Here is a 16,797-nt window from a genome sequence, read left to right as displayed (position 1 = left end):
TTTGGACCAGGAAATGTTTCAGAATAGGCTTGGCCCAAAACGGTGATCACATAATGTGAACAAGATAAACCCAACATAATGTTCACACATATACACGGCCGAATCCACTAATCCAAATACAAATGAAAATAGGCCTAGCACAAACAAACCGTTAAAAACATTACATAAAAGCCAAATCCAAACAAACACCAACATTAGGAAATCCACATACAAATCTCAAATCCAAAACAAACGTCAACATTAGAAAATCTAAGAAGCTCACCAAAAATATATATATAAGAGACAAATATGGGGGAAAAGCTAGGAAGCTCATCCATACAAGCAATGTTTCCCCTTATAACTCTAATAGTAAGAAAATTTGGCTCACCAATGCTCCCTTTTCTCTATCCTCTCCCTTGCCTTGGTAGCCTGCAATATCAACAAACCCAATAGAAACAACCCCCTTAAAAGGCAGACCATCACTAAAACTCACACAAAATCTTAGAGCATTTAAGCATCTTAAGATGTTGTAGTTGTGATTGGCAATTAAAATGATTGTTAAATAATCCCAACTTTTCTTCCCTTTTCCTCCAAACAAACGTGCCACTTGTGGGTTCCCTGCTCCTAATTCATTTGAAACTCTAGTACTAAACCAAAAAGGAGAAAAAGAAATCTTAGAGATATGCAATTTTAAGTAAAATAGACACCACAAATATGCATATATAAATTTATTTTTCTATATATGTTTGATTGATCATTGCTGCTACACCAAGTCCATATGGTATCGCATAGATGGTTGTGAAACTGTACAGAGAAGTTTAGCATTTTTAAATTTATTTTTTAAAATAAAAACAGTTAGGGAGATTGATGCTGTTTGAAGTATTTTAGTGAGCCTATAATATAGTATGTTGAAACACCATACAGCCCAAAAGCTTAAACATATGGGTTTAGGTCCAACAATGTTATATTAACCACTCACACTTTTTATATATTTTCAATGTGAGACTATCATTTTTATACTCACACATATATACTCAACAATCTCCTCCTTATGTGTGAGTCCAGCACCATATTGCTATACTGCCTCTCAAACGAAAGCCATTTATCAATCTTATAGGCCCTCTCCAATATCTCTTGTGGGCTATGTGGGTTTTTTCCCGCGCCACGCACCTTTGTCCCTACTTCATGGACTCTTATTGTGCCTTGTGCCATGAACCTTTTCGCTCATTTTCCATGGACTCTGTTCACGCATACAACTTGCACACTTGTTCATCCAAAAGTCATAGGATAAAAATATGGTAATTGTGTCAGCTTTGACAATATTATGCTCTCTTTTTTTTTTTTTAGGGGGGGGGGGAGACTTCTATGGGAGATGAAAGAGACTACTTTACCATTTTTAACAGTTAACTTGGCTCCTCAGGTGTGGAGTGGGTGATATGTGGGATTTCTTTAGCGACTCCATAATGAGTAATTCTATTAGTTCTTTTTGTGTCTTTCAAAAAATGAGATGGCTTTTAAAATCACAATTTGATCAAAATCTAATAATGATCAATTGCAAGTTCAATGGTGGTTTTAAAAGCCACATCATTCTTAGAGTGATATAAGACTTACACAAGAGAAACTTTTAGTATTATTCATCCATAATATGTTGTTATAGGGCTTCATTGGAATTTACTCGTCCAAACCGAATCAATCAACTTCAAAAATCAAACTGACCCGATTCGATAACCATTTGTGATACATTAAAACAAGGAAATAGAACAAAACAGGTAATGGACTATGGTTAAACTTCAAAAGTCAAATCTACCTAAGATGGTAATCCACTGAACACCCAACAGCCTTCGCACCTAGTATATTCCTAAAAAAAATCATATATATTTCCTAAAAAAATAATTTCATTATCTCTCTTAACTCTTAATGTATCAAGTGACAATATCCGCTTTACATTTGAATTCACCATCTTCTCAGGATTGAGAGTCAATGTTATAAGCAGTCCACTATTGTTATGATAGAACAACGACTCACATGGTCCGTTCATTATATTATATTCGTACCAATTAAGATAGATCATTATAATTGATATGTTATAGTTTTATTAAATGGAATGACAATGAACAATAGTTAAGCTACAAGATTTATGGTTTTAATCTTATTAGCATACCTAAAATCATATTCATTATAACTTGAGGACTTACATGTATATGATAAATAAAAATCAATTAGTGCACACATATAAACAGTAATATGTCTTTTTTTATTATTATTATTTGAAATAATCCAATAAATTATTTAATAAACTAAAATGTCATATAAAATAAACTGGTTTTTAAGGCATAAATCCTAATAAACTAAGCTCGAGTTTATCATCGAACTAGATAATCTATTCAAGCTCAATTCATTTGTTTTTTAAACGAACTTGACCTTGTTCACAAGTTGCTCAATTAATCTTTTTTTTTTCTCGTAAATTAATACTAATCATATTTAATTAATTATTGTTAAGATTTTTATCATTTGAGTTAATTAAATAAATTGCCTCTTGAATATTAAACAATATAATATTGAGTCTATATGTATATATATCACACATACATCTGTATGAAAATTTACAATTACGATAATTGAAGCTATGACTATTATATTAGGAAGAGAACTCATCTTATCTTTTTAAAATATTTAAGATGTTTACGCTAAAAAGTTAAGAAAAAAAAATATAAAAATAGTTTGAATATTGATTTGAATACTGGTTTAAATGATACCAGTGTTGTTTCATTGAGATGAATATAAATAGACTTTACAAGAGATAAGCTATACATTTGAATAAGATTATATCCTAACAAACTATGCATTTGAATGAGATAAGCTATATTTGAATTACAAAGAACAACTAATCTAAGAGATAATATTTACAAGATAATGTGATCAGACTTCTTTATCTTCAACAATTCTAACACTGCAAGGATTCTTAACTGATGATGTGGCTATACTATTAACATGCCCCCTCAAGTTGATGGGGAGAGAGAAAACCATTAACTTGTCACAAAGTAAAAGAAACAGGGCCCTGGTCAAGCTTTTTGTGAAGATGTCAGAAGGCTGTTGATGTGTGGAAATGTAGCGCGCCAAGATATCTTTGTTAAAAACCTTTTCTCGAATAAAATGGTAGTCCACCTCTATGTGTTTCGTACATGCATGATATACGGGGTTAGAAGATAAAGAAAGAGCTCCTAGATTATCAACCCACAAACATGGTGAAAGTGGAATTGGAATTTGTAATTCCTTGAATAACATACGAAGCCAATACATTTATGAAGCAGTGAGAGCCATTGATCTGTATTCAGCCTCGGTGCTAGATTTGGCCACTATAGGCTGTTTCTTAGCTGCCCAAGAGATGAGACACGGTCCAAGATAAATTCCATAGCCTGTGGTACGTAGATCGTCTATCATCAGGACTACCAGCCCAATCTGAATCACAATAACCATTGATTTGCAAGGAACTTTGAGTATAGTGTAATCCAAAATCAAGAGTACCTTTAAGGTAACGTAGAACACACTTGGCTGCTATAAGGTGAACACTTGTTGGAGAATGGAGGAATTGGCATAATTGGTTGACATTGTAAGAGATATCAGGCCGTGTGAGTGTACAATACTGCAAGGCACCCACTATATGACGAAATTCAGTTGGATCAGACAGGGGATCCTCAATGAACCGTGAGAGTTTTTCACCTGAAGCACACAGTGTTGAAGCTAGTTTTACCCCATCCATCTTGGTCTTTCAAAGTAAATCAACCATGTATTTAGTTTGCGTTAAGAACAACTCATGACTGGTCCGTATAGCTTGAATCCCTAGAAAGTAAGATAAGGCTCCCAAATCTTTTACTTCAAATTCACCCTTGAATTTAGAGATTAGATGTGTAATTGTAGAAGAGGAATTGCTGATTACAAGAATATCATCTACATACACAAGAACAAATACATGAACTGAATTATGATGCAAAGTAAAGAGAGATGTGTCAACAGCTAATCCTACAAACCCAAAATCCACTAATGCTTGAGAAAGTCGCATAAACCAAGCCCGTGGAGCTTGTTTCAAGCCGTAAAGAGACTTGTGAAGCTTGCAGACGTGATCAGGAAAAGTAGAGTCTTCAAAACCCTGAAGTTCCATAAATACCTCATCCTCAAGAAAACCATGTAAAAAGGCATTAGATATGTCCAACTGATGAATAAACCAATTGAAATGTACAGCCAATGCTAAAACCAAGCGTATGGTGGCTGGTTTAATAACAGGGTTAAAAGTTTCATTAAAATCAATCCCTTCTACTTTATCAAATCCCTTGGCAACTAACCTAGCCTTATACCGATCAATGGTACCATCCGATTTTTGTTTGACTTTGAACACCCATTTGTTGCAAACCACCTTTTTAGGTGAAGGTTTAGGACACAATGACCACGTCTTATTATTCAGTATGGCATTGAATTCAGCCTGCATAGCATCCAACCTGCAAAGGTGTATCACAGCCTGCTTATAAGTTGTGGGTTCAATGGCTGGAACAATTGATGATAGGGCTTGTAGAGGATATTTCGTTGAGGAGTAGAGGTGGTAGTTGGGAAAAACCTTAGGAGTCAGGGAGTTGGTTTGAGAACGAGTGACCATTCGTGGTTGAGGATGTGGTAGTGTTTCGGTTATGGCAGGAGAGTCATTGCAAACGTTAAGATCAAAATCTTGAGAGTTGGAGGCCGAAACATGTGGGACGTTTGCTGAAGAGTTGGGGGCCGAAACATGTGGGACGTTTGCCGGAGAGTTGGAGGTCGAAACATGTGGGACATTTGCTGGAGGGTGGGTGACCGAAGCAGGTGATGAGCAAGGGGAAGTAACATTTGGGACGTTGGCTGGAGAGTTGGAGGCCGTAACATGTAGGACATTTGCTGGAGAGTTGGAGGCCGAAACATGTGAGACGTTTGCTGGAGAGTTGGAGGCCGAAACATGTGGGACATTTGCTAGAGGGTGGGTGACCGAAACAGGTGATGAGCATGGGGCCGTAACATTTGGGACGTTGGCTGGAGGGAGGGTGACCGAAGCAGGTGATAAGTCATGATTGGTGGCCGAAATAGGAGATAAGGATGAATCTGTTGAGGTGTCATTAGAGATGGATTCGGTTTGAACAATATCTAATAAAGGTAAAGAGTTATTAAAATTTAAAAGAGAAAGAGATGTACCTGAAGAATTTGCAATGCCCAGAGAAATGTTCGCTGCAGGTTGAGTGGAAACAAGTCTTTTGCTATCTAGAAATTGGCCTTCATCAAATAGACACGATTTTCTTCAGGATCTAGACATCGGCACCCTTTTTGACCACTACTATAGCCAATAAAAATGCATCTTTTACTCCTATAGTCCAATTTATGAGAAAAATATGGCCAAAGTAAGGGGTAGCAGTAACAACCAAAAATTTTAAGAAGAAAATAATCAGGATGTTTCTTGAAAAGCTTGAAGTAAGGAGAGAAGTGATCTAAAACAGGGGTAGGCATTCGATTGATCAAATATACTGCAGTTAAGAAAGCATCAACCCAATATGATTTAGGGAGGTTAGATTGTGCTAGAAGAGATAAAGCTGTTTCAGTAATATGTCTGTGTTTTCGTTCAGATAAGCCATTTTGTTCAGACGTATATGGACACGTCAATCAATGTAAGATTCCATGCGTGTTGGTAAAAGATTTAAAAGCACTTGAAACATATTCTCCACCATTATCAATTTGGATTTGCTTTATTTTGTAGGAAAATAGATTCTCAACTAAGCTTTTAAATTTAACAAAGCATAAAAGAACTTCAAATTTTTGACGTAAAGGAAACATCCAAGAGAAACGAGAATGATCATCTATAAAAATAACATAGAATTTACAGCCACCAAGTGATATAATGGGGGAAGTCCATACATCTGAGTGAATTAATTTAAGAGGATGTGTGGAGATTCTTTGTGAATCAAAGAAAGGTAATTTTTTGCTCTTGGCAACATGACAAGGATGACACAATTGCTTGGATTTAATTGAGCCCGAAATAGGCAACAAAGATTGTTGAAGAAGTTTGTTGACAACTAAATCTCCTGGGTGTCCAAGACGAGCGTGCCAAACATTAAAAGGTGCTGTGACTCCTAGGAAAGCAGAAAAATGAGACAGAAACAATGCTGAGGAGAGGAATGCAGCTTTAGACGTGACTTTATTGGAACATAATTGCTTGAGATAGATAGGGTAAAGGCCTGCTTCACTTGGCCCCTTCAGGAGAATTTCTCTGGTCTGCATATCCTTGATGAGAAAATTGAATGCGGTTAGGATAAAATAACAATTATTATCTCTACAAAATTTTTGTATGGACAATAGATTAGAAGAGGCATTTGGGCAGTGAAGCGTATTGTTTAGTTGAAAGTTATTGTGTGAAGTGGAGAAGAGGGAAAAACCAGTGTTTGCTATCTACAGACCTCCTCCATTGCCTACTATCACTTTATCAATTTCCATGGTATGGTTGCTGTCCTGACAGATTTTCAAGATCTGAAGTCACTTGATGATTGGCACCACTGTCAAGATACCACGGTTGTTCAGTTTCAGGAGTGCCATGCGTATGAGCAGCCATGGCTGCCAACTGGGAAGGAGGATGACGTCCTTGATAAGAGAAGTCCATCCTATGGTAGTAGTCTAAAGCTTGATGGCTTATCCTCCCACAAATCTGACAGGGAACACAATTAGTAGGGAAAAAAGGGGTAGTAGACAGTGCTTTACCATTTGGGACAGTTGCACCAGAAACGTGTGATCCTTATGGAAAGGAAACATGCTGCTGAGAAGCTCCTGATAACGAGCGGTAGTGCTGCGAAGGGGGGACCATCTGCTGCTGAGGGGGAACCATATGCTATTGAGGAGGGACCATCTGTTGCTAAGATGGAAGGGAGCGTGATTGCTGCCTAACTGGAGGCCTTTGTCTCTTGTAGTGTTGTTTAGACTTTTGAGTAAAGAAAGCAATTTGCCCTCCTTCAGGTTGAGCAGTACATTGATGGGCATCCAACATGTGGTCAAAGTTCAACAACTCCATCAAAAATTCCTCAAATGGATTTCTCCCAGGTGACAAAATTAAAGGTGGTAATGAAGGATTGGTAAGGGGAATTAAGTCCTCCAACCACATATGAGATTAAATCCTCATCATCAACACTTTTCCCAATTGCAGCAAGTTGATCAGCATAACTTTTGGCAGTAGCAAGGTACTCAAAGCAGGTCTGATTGCCTTGGGCGATGGTTTGAAGCTGACGCTTGAGGGTTGTAACCCGAGAGCGTGAGTTTGGAGCAAATAATTTGGACAGGTGCAGCCAAACCTGTCTGGCTGTATTCATTCGGTAAACAGTTGTTAACACCCTCTCAGTGAGAGTGGTGTTGATCCAGGCCAGTATGAACTGGTCCTTTTTCTACCATAGCAAATATTCTTGACTGTGGATAGTTGTTGGGTTGCCCTCTGCATCAACAACAAAAGCTGAGGGACAAATCTCTGTGCCGTCAACAATGCCTAGGAGGTCCTTGCGACGTAAGACAGGAAGAAATTGAGTGGCCCAACCCAAGTAGTTCGTAGGACCCTCAAGTTTTATAGACACAAATTGTGTGATATTAGGGAAAACATATGAAGCAGAAGTAGGGCGCCATTGATGATGGATCGAATAAGTGGGGTTGGCCAAAAAAATGGCTCTGATACCAAGTTTGAATATTGATTGGAATGCTGGTTTAAATGATACCAATGTTGTTTCATTGAGATGAATATAAATAGACTTTACAGGAGATAAGCTATACATTTGAATGAGACAAGCTATATTTGAATTACAAAGAATAACTAATCTAAAAGATAATATTTACAAGATAATGTGATCAGACTTCTTTATCTTCAACAATTCTAACACTGCAAGGATTCTTATATGATGATGTGGCTATACTGTTAACAAAAATAAAATTATACGAGTTTACATGAATCAAGCCGAGTTTTATACAAAATTTTTGCTCAAACTTGATTTGTTTAATAAACAAACCAAACTCAAATCAAATTTATACAAATCCAGCTCAAACAATTTACTATGTATTCTATGCTCTTGAGTGTGCTAATCCAAAAGTCCTGAAAAGTCTACACTTTTCTGTCTTTACATGTTAAAAGCACGCTGTAACAATTTTCTCAAAGTAACAAAATTGATTATAATCATTAGATATATGTTAGAATCTAATAAAAATTTCATATTTCGCCCATAAAAGTCCATGTGGCAAGATGCCACATCATCTTCTTTTTATTTTGTCTTTTTCCCTCGAGAAATGCTAAAATCTAATAAAAACTTTATATTTTGCCCATAAAAGTCTACATGGCAAGATGATACATCATTTTTTTTTTTTTTTAGGGAAAAAAATAAAACAAAAAGAAGATTATGTGGCATCTTGCCACATGAACTTTTATGGGCAAAATATGGAGTTTTTAGAGAAGGAAAAATGATAAAGGCACAACTTAAACCCAACTTTTCTCTTAAGTTAAAAAAAAAAAAAAAAAAAAAAAAACCTACATGTGGAGGAGAGAGGGAGTCCTAAACTAGAAAGAGAGGGAGAGAGAAATTTGGTCTAGAAGTTGGGCTAAAATTGGGTTTAAGTTGTGACTGTATCACACATCAAGAAGGAAAATGATAAAGTTGGGTTTAAGTTGTGACTATATCACACTTCGATAGAGAAATGCTAGAATCTAATAAAACCCCCATATTTTGCCCATCAAAATCCTAGGTGTCAAAGGGCACATGGCCCAAGTTGATGTAAAAGGGCATATGGACCAAGTTGATGGCAAATGACACTTTGCCACCTAGGATTTTGATGAGCAAAATATAGGGATTTTATTAGATTCTATCATATCTCGAGTTTTTATTAAATTCTAGCATATCTCTTTTCCCTCTACAAAAAATATGATGTGACATCTGTCACATGGACTTTTATGGGCAAAATGTAGAGTTTTTATTAAATTCTAACACTTCTCTAATCATTATCATTGAGTTTGTTACGGCGGCATTGGCACCTTGACAACATAAACGCCTTAGTCATTGTAATCCGACGTCGTTTGTCTTTCCTTCCTGACTGGTGTATATATAGCGGAATCGATTTCTCACACACAAAACCCCAAACCCCTACCACCAAAGCTCTGATATACATATATATCTCACCGTCTGTCCAGGTTCTCAGCACAAGCACCAGTTGCTTCACAGAAAGAGATGGGAAAAGCTGAGAAAGAGCAACTGAAGAGAACCCTGAATTCTCACCTCAACACCATCCATGAAACCTTCCAGGTTTTCTATTGTTCGCACCCTTTACGTATATATGTAATATGTCTGTATATGTTTATGATTTTGGGTTTGTAGGGTGTGTAATGATGTGGGTTTTTTCACTGTGTGTGCGCGCGCGCGTGAACTATACATGTAGGTGTTAAATCAAAGCCCAGCTTCTTCTCTTGACAAAGTGAGCTGGGAGGAGGTCATAAAGGTGGGCGAAGAAGTCTCGAAACAAGCTACCATGGGTATTCTTCTTTCTTGTCCATTCCCTCTCTTTTTCTCCACAACTTTCTGCTTTCTACTCACGCAGTGTTTGAGCTTTTTGTACTTCCATGTGAATTTGGAGATATGGGTTTTGTTAATTTTGAGGTATATGTTGCACATCCTTTCTCAATTGTTATTAGTATTGATTTTAGTGCCATGGGTTTTCCTTATGCGTTTTCAAGATTAAGGGTTACATAAAGTTTCCCAGAAAAAAAAAAAAAAAAAAAAAAAAAAAAAAAAAAACAACCATGGGTTTTCCTCATGGTTTCATTAGCAAGTACTCAGTTTTATTGTTGACTCTCTTGTTCATTGTTCAGATGTTAATTGAATTACAATGTGTTTCAGAATGTACCCGTAACTGTCTTATTCTGTGAATATTAAGTAATTTTAGCTGCATATACGTAATGAGTTCAAATTTGATTGGGGTATTGTCTGAGGATGTATTTTTGTCTAACAATGAAGTGCAAGAAAGGCTAAATGTGAAATTGGGATTTGTAAAAGATGAAAATTAGAAGAATATGGTAGATGATCAATTATGTCTTCTCTGGAGAGCATAGAGGATAGCTGTCAACAAATGCTTCTTATAACTCTAAAAAGATCATTGAGTCAATTGTAATTAAATGCCATGTTAAGGCTTAAATGTGGATTCTGCATGTTTATTTGGGTATGGTTCTAATTTCCATTTTCAAGTGTAGTTGACTGAGTTTGCCTCTCCCTTACTGTTAAAAGCGTTTTCACATTCTGATGAGCTTTTGTTGACTGACAATGATTTGCATATTGAAGTGATAGCATTAGTTAAATATCTCATGTATTTGCCTTGTGGCAAGACCGGCATTTTCAAGTTGATGTTCTAAGAGTTAATCCACTTGCAATTTATTAATTCCCATTCGCTGAGCTAGAACAGTTGTGGTTCATATGTCTTAGGAGTTATGTGTCAATTTTGTAAGGAACCTGGAAAAGCCTTTTGGGGTGTTTTGGAGTAATCTAGTACAAGCTTATATTATGCATATTAGATGGTCAAGTTGTGGAAGCCTTAGATCGCAATCAAACTTAAAATGGGTATGTTCTGAGTTATATTTATGTTTTTGTAGTTCTCATTAATTCATTCATTATGGTTTATGTATCACCCCCGCCCCCTCCCCCTGTGTGGGTGTCCCTCTGTCTGTGTGTGTCAACAACTTCAATTTAGATTAGAGAAATGCTACATCCATTCCTAAGTGCACACTACCTGACGTGACAATGGAAATTACCATTGAATTCTTTATATTATTATGATACCCATATCGATAAAATGATCCCTTCATCTTGATTCTTGGTAGGGATATTAATTAGCCAATTTTGGTACATGCTCTATCATTTCTGTAAAGAATTTGAATGAAGCTTCAAGTACCTACCCTGTTATATCAAACAGTTGAAACAGATAGTTGTTCTACCAGAAGTAAACAAATGGTTCATGACCATCCAGATAGATTTGACTATCCATCTGCATTGTTTTAAATTAAGAGACGAGATTCCATTTCCTTATTTACATGTACTGCCTCTCAATTTCCTTTGATAGTGGGAACAATTGATACCCAATCCTGTTGCTCTTTTCTTTCTAATCAATCACATAATTTATTCAATTCCTTGTGCAGCTGGAATGCTTTGGGCTGGAGAAACACCGGAAGTTAGAGCACTTGAGGAGAACATGGCAGCATACTTCAATATGTTACTGGGTTTCCTTTTGCTTTCCCATGGAAGTACAGTGGGTGCAGGGCATACTCTGTCTTCCAGCATACATGCATCCGTGAAGCAAGTTGTTGATTGCAGTTTTAAGTTGTTCATGGAATCTGTCTCTACTTATGGTAATCTCTCTCTATAAATGCTCATTCACATACCTTTTAGGTCATCTAACTAATGCATAAGTGTTTAGGATAATCCTAGATCCCTTTTTCTTTTTCTTTTTCTTTTTCTTTTTCTTTTTCCAAATACAAGCAATAGAAGAACCTAAATTCCATTGCAGATAATTAACTAGATTTCAAAAGAGAAAATTAAGGAAAAACTAGAAATTGTTAGGATTTTAGGGATCTCTTACAGGGAGAACTAAGTTTTAGACGTTCTTATAGTTTGAGAGAACTTGAATTACTGGCTATTTGCAAAGTAATGAAGTTTTTTTTGAAACTTGGTTTTATTAGAAAGTACATTAAGGTTGTATTAGCTATAGGGCTCCCTTATCATAATCTTTACTAACTAATGGACCTGATTACAAATTTCCAGCTAATTAGTGATAAATAAATAATTGTATATATTTGAGGTTTGGTGTAAGTAAGAGGGATAAACACAAATATGATATACACACAAGGAGACTAAATATTAAGGGATGGATGTTGTGACGTGGTCACGTGGCATCGATAGAGTTATAGTGGAGGAAAGGAAAATTGCCGATGTGGTGGTGGTGGTGTTGTAAACGTGGTAGTTTTGGTAGTAATGATGGCAGTTGAGGAGGAAAATTAGTGGTGATGGTGGTGGTAGCGAAAAGGTGAATGTTGGTTTTGGGGAAATGGTTGAAGTGTTGCTCTAGTTGTATGACGTTGGTCACAGAGATAATGATGGTGCTGTGTAAGGTTTTCCTTAACGTCTGCTTTCTAGTGTTGGTGGCTGCGTCAGCAGTGGAGGTGGTGGATACTGGTAATTATATTGCCTTGGCCAAGGTGGTGGTAGTGAATGTAATTAGAAAGAAACAACTTCTAGAAATGGTAGTATTTTCGTAAAATTCATTTATAATGATTGGCCGCTGGTGTAGCATTATTTCTATAGTCATGAAAATCATATGATTTCTTCTTATTTTGTCTTCTGCTGGTGACGGGGGATCTCAGCTGCAATTGCAAAATGGTATTTTGTAATTTTTGCTGACCCTCCTTTATTTCTCAAGGTAAACCAATCCAGCACTCGAAGATTATCTAATAAACACCAATATGGCATCTGAGAATAGCTTATACATTGCATTAAGTATTAGCAATTGCCATCCCTAGGCCTTTGCTCGTAAAGGCTGGCATCAATTGAGGTAGGCTTTGTTGCCACATAAAAGCGAGGGGGTGTCTATACAATACACATGTTTGGTGCACACAGAATTGGTGTTAAACTGTTGTATCATTCTCCAGGAGGTAAAACACTAACCCTTTATGCTCTGTTTCCGCATATAGGTTGGTTATTCCATTGTTAATTCAACTCCTATTATGCATCATGTTAGCAATAATGCCATATACTTTTGCCAACTGCCATCATTGTGATACATGACCATCTAACAATAGTAAATTTTTGTTTACTTTTTCTGTTGAAAACAAATGATCTTATCTTCTTTATGCCTGGACGCTGGCAGGATCTCACAATAAAGACCAAAAACTCTCAATCCCACAGTTAGTCGGTGCAGTATGGGAAGCGTCTTCTGCTCTTAAAAAGACTCCTTCCTCAAATATCACAGCCATTGGGCGATGTATGACACAAGTTGCATTTTCTATGAAGGATGTTCTTCGTGAGATGAAGGAGCTCAAGCCAGGTTCCTCCGAACAAACGGATGAAACCTACAATGATGCTTCGAACAAAGCAGAAAGCGGGCCCCAAGATGATGATGATTCGTGTGATGATGATCTAGGCAATGACCTGACACCCGAAGAGATGAAAATTGCCAAATCGGCAACAGAAGTTGTGTCTCAGATGCTCCTAGTTACAAAGGAACTTATCCGCACCATCACAGATTTGATTAAACTGGAAAATCCAAACGACTGCAGTGACTTCGTGGATTCTTTGGAGAAAGTGTTGAAGCTCTGTCAAGAAATTGGGACACAGGTTGATGAGCTTGGAGCTTGTCTTTACCCCCCGCAAGAGGTTCCAGCTATGAAGGCTGCTTCTGAGAAAATCTCCAGCATCATTGATGACATCCAAGTAGAGTTGGAGAATATTAGAGGAACTTCACAAGCTTTTCTTCGGGCCTGCGATGGTTTGAGGAGTTCACTTAGACAGTTCGAATCTGACCTAGATTGTCCAAGTACTGCTGATCTGGAAGCCAAAATGCAAGACGTCACTTTGAGCATTTAGGATGCTGAGAGATTTACTGATAGTGTATTTTGTAATTACCTAAAAACTGCCTTTCAGGACCTTTAGAGGAATTCTTTGGATACAAAATGTGTTATGTCTTTTTATGATAAGATTTTTGGATGCTAACCAGCTGCAATAATCAATCCAGTGAGCTACAAAACGACAAGTTAAATACTTATTGTAATTTCTAATGGAAAACTTTTACATTGTTTTAAGTACAAAACGAATAGAAGCTTGACATGGGTGATTCATCCTCTGTTCCTCTTATGCGAATACCACATCGTTTTTGAATATACAAGATTCAAGATATACTAGTGGGTGCTGTTTAGAACATGTCCCAAGATCTGTGTGGTTCATCGCCCTATAAGCTTAACCGCCCAGGCACCACCCAAGTAAAGACCCAGCAAAGGTGCAGCCAGAAGCATCTGGGTAAGAGGATCAGTTGATGGTGTAAGTACGGCAGCTGCTACAACTGCACCAACCACTACGTATCTCCAAATTGACAGCATTTGGTCTCCGGAAACTAGACCCACTTGTCCCAGTAGAATTTGTATTACCGGAACCTGTAGAACAAGTTGAAATATTTTTGATCCATTATATATAATTTCCAAATTCAAGTCAAACTCATGAGAGCTCAGTTTCAAATAGATGCATTTGTATTGAACTGGGGTATGAAGACTTATTTTCAATTTGTCTACCATTTGACTGCAAAACTTCTAAAAGTAAAATCCAATACTTCACTCAAAGATGATTGCTATTGAAATAAAGGAACATAATATGGACTTCACAATGCATCATGAGTCAAGAATGGCACCCATTTCACAAATCAACTAAAAGAATGAATAGCACACATCTGAAATGGTGATGTATAAGTCAAGATCTGGTCTTTCAGTACCAAGAAATCATTAATCTTATAACTTGGTTTGGGAAAACAAAAAATCTTGGACATATGATGGCTGCTAATTAGTAGGTAAGAATCATCTTCATGGGCAGAGGATTCAATGAAAACCTTTACCTGGAATGACAAGCCGGTGCTGAACATCAGCACAAGTACAAACTCGAAGTATTGATCAATGGACCACAATGATTCCACAGCCCCTTCTGCATAACTAACAAAGAAATTTAGGGCTGCCGGAGTCAGAACTGTGTACGAGAAGCTGATACCGGCATAGAAAAGCACCGACGAGCCCAACACTATCGGCCCCAAAAACCGCCTCTCTTCTCTCGTCAACCCCGGAAGAATGAAGGCTATAATCTCATAGAGAATGATAGGGCTTCCTAACAGAAGGCCACAGTATCCTGATACCTGCAGCACACCATTAAAAGAATTTTTATCGTTATCAACAGCAGCTTAATTTATATATAAATTTTTTAGTTCATTCGAGCAATACATAACCCAAAAATTTGAAATTTGTTACTGACTTGTATCCTATACAATGTGCTGATGGTGTTCTCATATCACATCTGACACATCCCACATATCTCATTGTGGCTAGAGTGATGGGTACCCAAAAATCATTGATACAGGATTCGAACTCATAACCAAATTACTACTCATCTCCAAATGGTACCCAAAAATCATTGATATAGATTCCAACTCAGAACCATGGGAAACCATAATAAATCTAACACTTATCTCAAAGATTTCGGCTATCAGAAAGTAATGAATTTAATCAATTCAACCATTGTTCTAACAAATTTTTTATAAAGATGCGTGTTCCGTTCAATCTAACCTTTAAAGTTGTAAAGAAAAATTCACCAGGAGCCAGCTGCAGGAACCGCACACCCTGTGTTTTAACGGGAGCTTCAAGAATCAATATCAGCTCCTTGGAGAACGCAAAGCATCCCAAAATGGCGGCCCCAACCGCCAAAACCGAGATGAAGATCCTCTGGCGCAGCTCTTCCAGATGGTCGAATATACTCATTTCTTTATCCTCTGGGAGGAGCTCTTTGCTGGGATAAAGAAAATCATATATCGGACTCCGCCCATTATCTTCCTCCAAATTCTCCACTAAACTCCCTTCTCTCGCGCCATCCTCCATATCTAAATTTCCATCACAAAGTTCACGTCAGCATCATTCCTATGAAATTTCGACGATTGAAAGAGATGAAAGAATAAAATCTAAGATAATAAAGTTAAGCTTAGATCAGAGGTTTCTGTTATGGGTTTTGGGGTCTCACCAGGCCTATCCTCGACGACGGAGCCAACGGTAGACACCAACTCCGGTTGCTTCTCTCTCACGCCGTCATCGACAGCAAAGCAAACGACGCCGCTTAGACCCCGACGGCGAAGTAGTCTCTGCGAAGCACTGAATCCCAACCTCGGTCTCCTGGAATTGTCGACCCGTAGAGAAGTTACGCGGTTCAAGTAACAACAACGGTGGAGGTGCAAGTGAGGGACCAGAGCCGTACTCGTGCTCCCCATCATTCTCGCCGTTTTTGGGTCCAGAAAAATCAGGAGGAGCTTCGCTTGCGGTTGCGGGTGGCTTTGTTGAACGATTGGTTCTTAATTGCGCTCAGTCCCCAGACCCTCAGGCCGCCGATATTTAGAAATTTTTGGGGAAAATATATATATCACTTATAAAATTTAAGAAATGAATAAAAAAAAAAAAATGTTTTAAACTTTGGTTTACCTTATTTATAATTAGTTTTCTTTGGTATTATAAATTCATAGGTTCTTGAAAGTATACCAAAAATAATTTACTTCTTACAGTCAAATTTTGTTTACTTACTTAACAGGTTTCGATAGTATGACACATTCAGAGTCAATAAAATTGTGACACGTAGAGCGCAGACGAAATTTAACTGTAAGGAGCAAATTATTTTTTTGGCATCTCTCAATTTATTTTAATACCACAATGAATTTAATTGTAAATTATATAAGGAAAATTATATATAAATTCTTTAGGTCAACACGCTTTTATTAAAAACTCTCTGGGTATTTTTTTTTTCGGAAATTTAGTTGTTAGGTTACTCGAAACTACTATAAAACTCTCCATCGTCAATTTTTGTTAACTGCCGTTAGTCCACTCAAAACTCTCAATTTTATCTGATTAAAATATTAATTTTTTATTAATTTAATTTAAAAAAATTAAATCTTAAAAAAATAATAATAATTGAAGGGTGGCCAGGGGTGGCACCCCTATGGGGTGGCTTGCGGCCACCCCCAGGT

General features: G+C 37.2%; 2 protein-coding genes across 2 annotated transcripts; one reads left to right on the top strand and one right to left on the bottom strand.

Moving 5' to 3' along the window:
• The first annotated feature begins 9,143 nt into the window (after nt 1–9,143).
• On the top strand, nt 9,144–13,729 carry LOC132179653 (uncharacterized). Its single transcript, XM_059592412.1, has 4 exons — nt 9,144–9,305; nt 9,439–9,532; nt 11,186–11,395; nt 12,910–13,729. The coding sequence occupies exons 1-4, from the start codon at nt 9,231–9,233 to the stop codon at nt 13,623–13,625; spliced, it is 1,095 nt and encodes a 364-aa protein (XP_059448395.1). The 5' UTR covers nt 9,144–9,230; the 3' UTR covers nt 13,626–13,729.
• Nucleotides 13,730–13,790: 61 nt separating this feature from the next.
• LOC132179664 (sec-independent protein translocase protein TATC, chloroplastic) lies at nt 13,791–16,163 on the bottom strand. The gene is made up of 4 exons (XM_059592421.1): nt 15,807–16,163; nt 15,359–15,669; nt 14,641–14,931; nt 13,791–14,188 (listed from the first exon to the last, which is right to left on the bottom strand). The coding sequence occupies exons 1-4, from the start codon at nt 16,051–16,053 to the stop codon at nt 13,979–13,981; spliced, it is 1,059 nt and encodes a 352-aa protein (XP_059448404.1). The 5' UTR covers nt 16,054–16,163; the 3' UTR covers nt 13,791–13,978.
• Nucleotides 16,164–16,797: the final 634 nt, after the last annotated feature.

This window comes from Corylus avellana, chromosome ca1 (assembly GCF_901000735.1).
Source record: "Corylus avellana chromosome ca1, CavTom2PMs-1.0".
Classification (NCBI taxonomy): Eukaryota; Viridiplantae; Streptophyta; class Magnoliopsida; order Fagales; family Betulaceae; genus Corylus; species Corylus avellana.
Note: the sequence above shows the minus strand (reverse complement) of the source record. Positions and strands in the feature narration are given on the sequence as shown.

Excerpts from the sequence above, each read along its gene's own strand:
- LOC132179653 (XM_059592412.1), top strand. The coding sequence starts at position 9,231 with ATGGGAAAAGCTGAGAAAGAGCAACTGAAGAGAACCCTGAATTCTCAC. Across the intron at positions 9,533-11,185 it reads CTCGAAACAAGCTACCATGG|CTGGAATGCTTTGGGCTGGA; the intron begins GTATTCTTCTTT and ends TTCCTTGTGCAG. Across the intron at positions 11,396-12,909 it reads GGAATCTGTCTCTACTTATG|GATCTCACAATAAAGACCAA; the intron begins GTAATCTCTCTC and ends GGACGCTGGCAG.
- LOC132179664 (XM_059592421.1), bottom strand. The coding sequence starts at position 16,053 with ATGATGGGGAGCACGAGTACGGCTCTGGTCCCTCACTTGCACCTCCAC. Across the intron at positions 14,932-15,358 it reads TTTTCTTTACAACTTTAAAG|GTATCAGGATACTGTGGCCT; the intron begins GTTAGATTGAAC and ends GGTGTGCTGCAG. Across the intron at positions 14,189-14,640 it reads GCACCGGCTTGTCATTCCAG|GTTCCGGTAATACAAATTCT; the intron begins GTAAAGGTTTTC and ends CTTGTTCTACAG.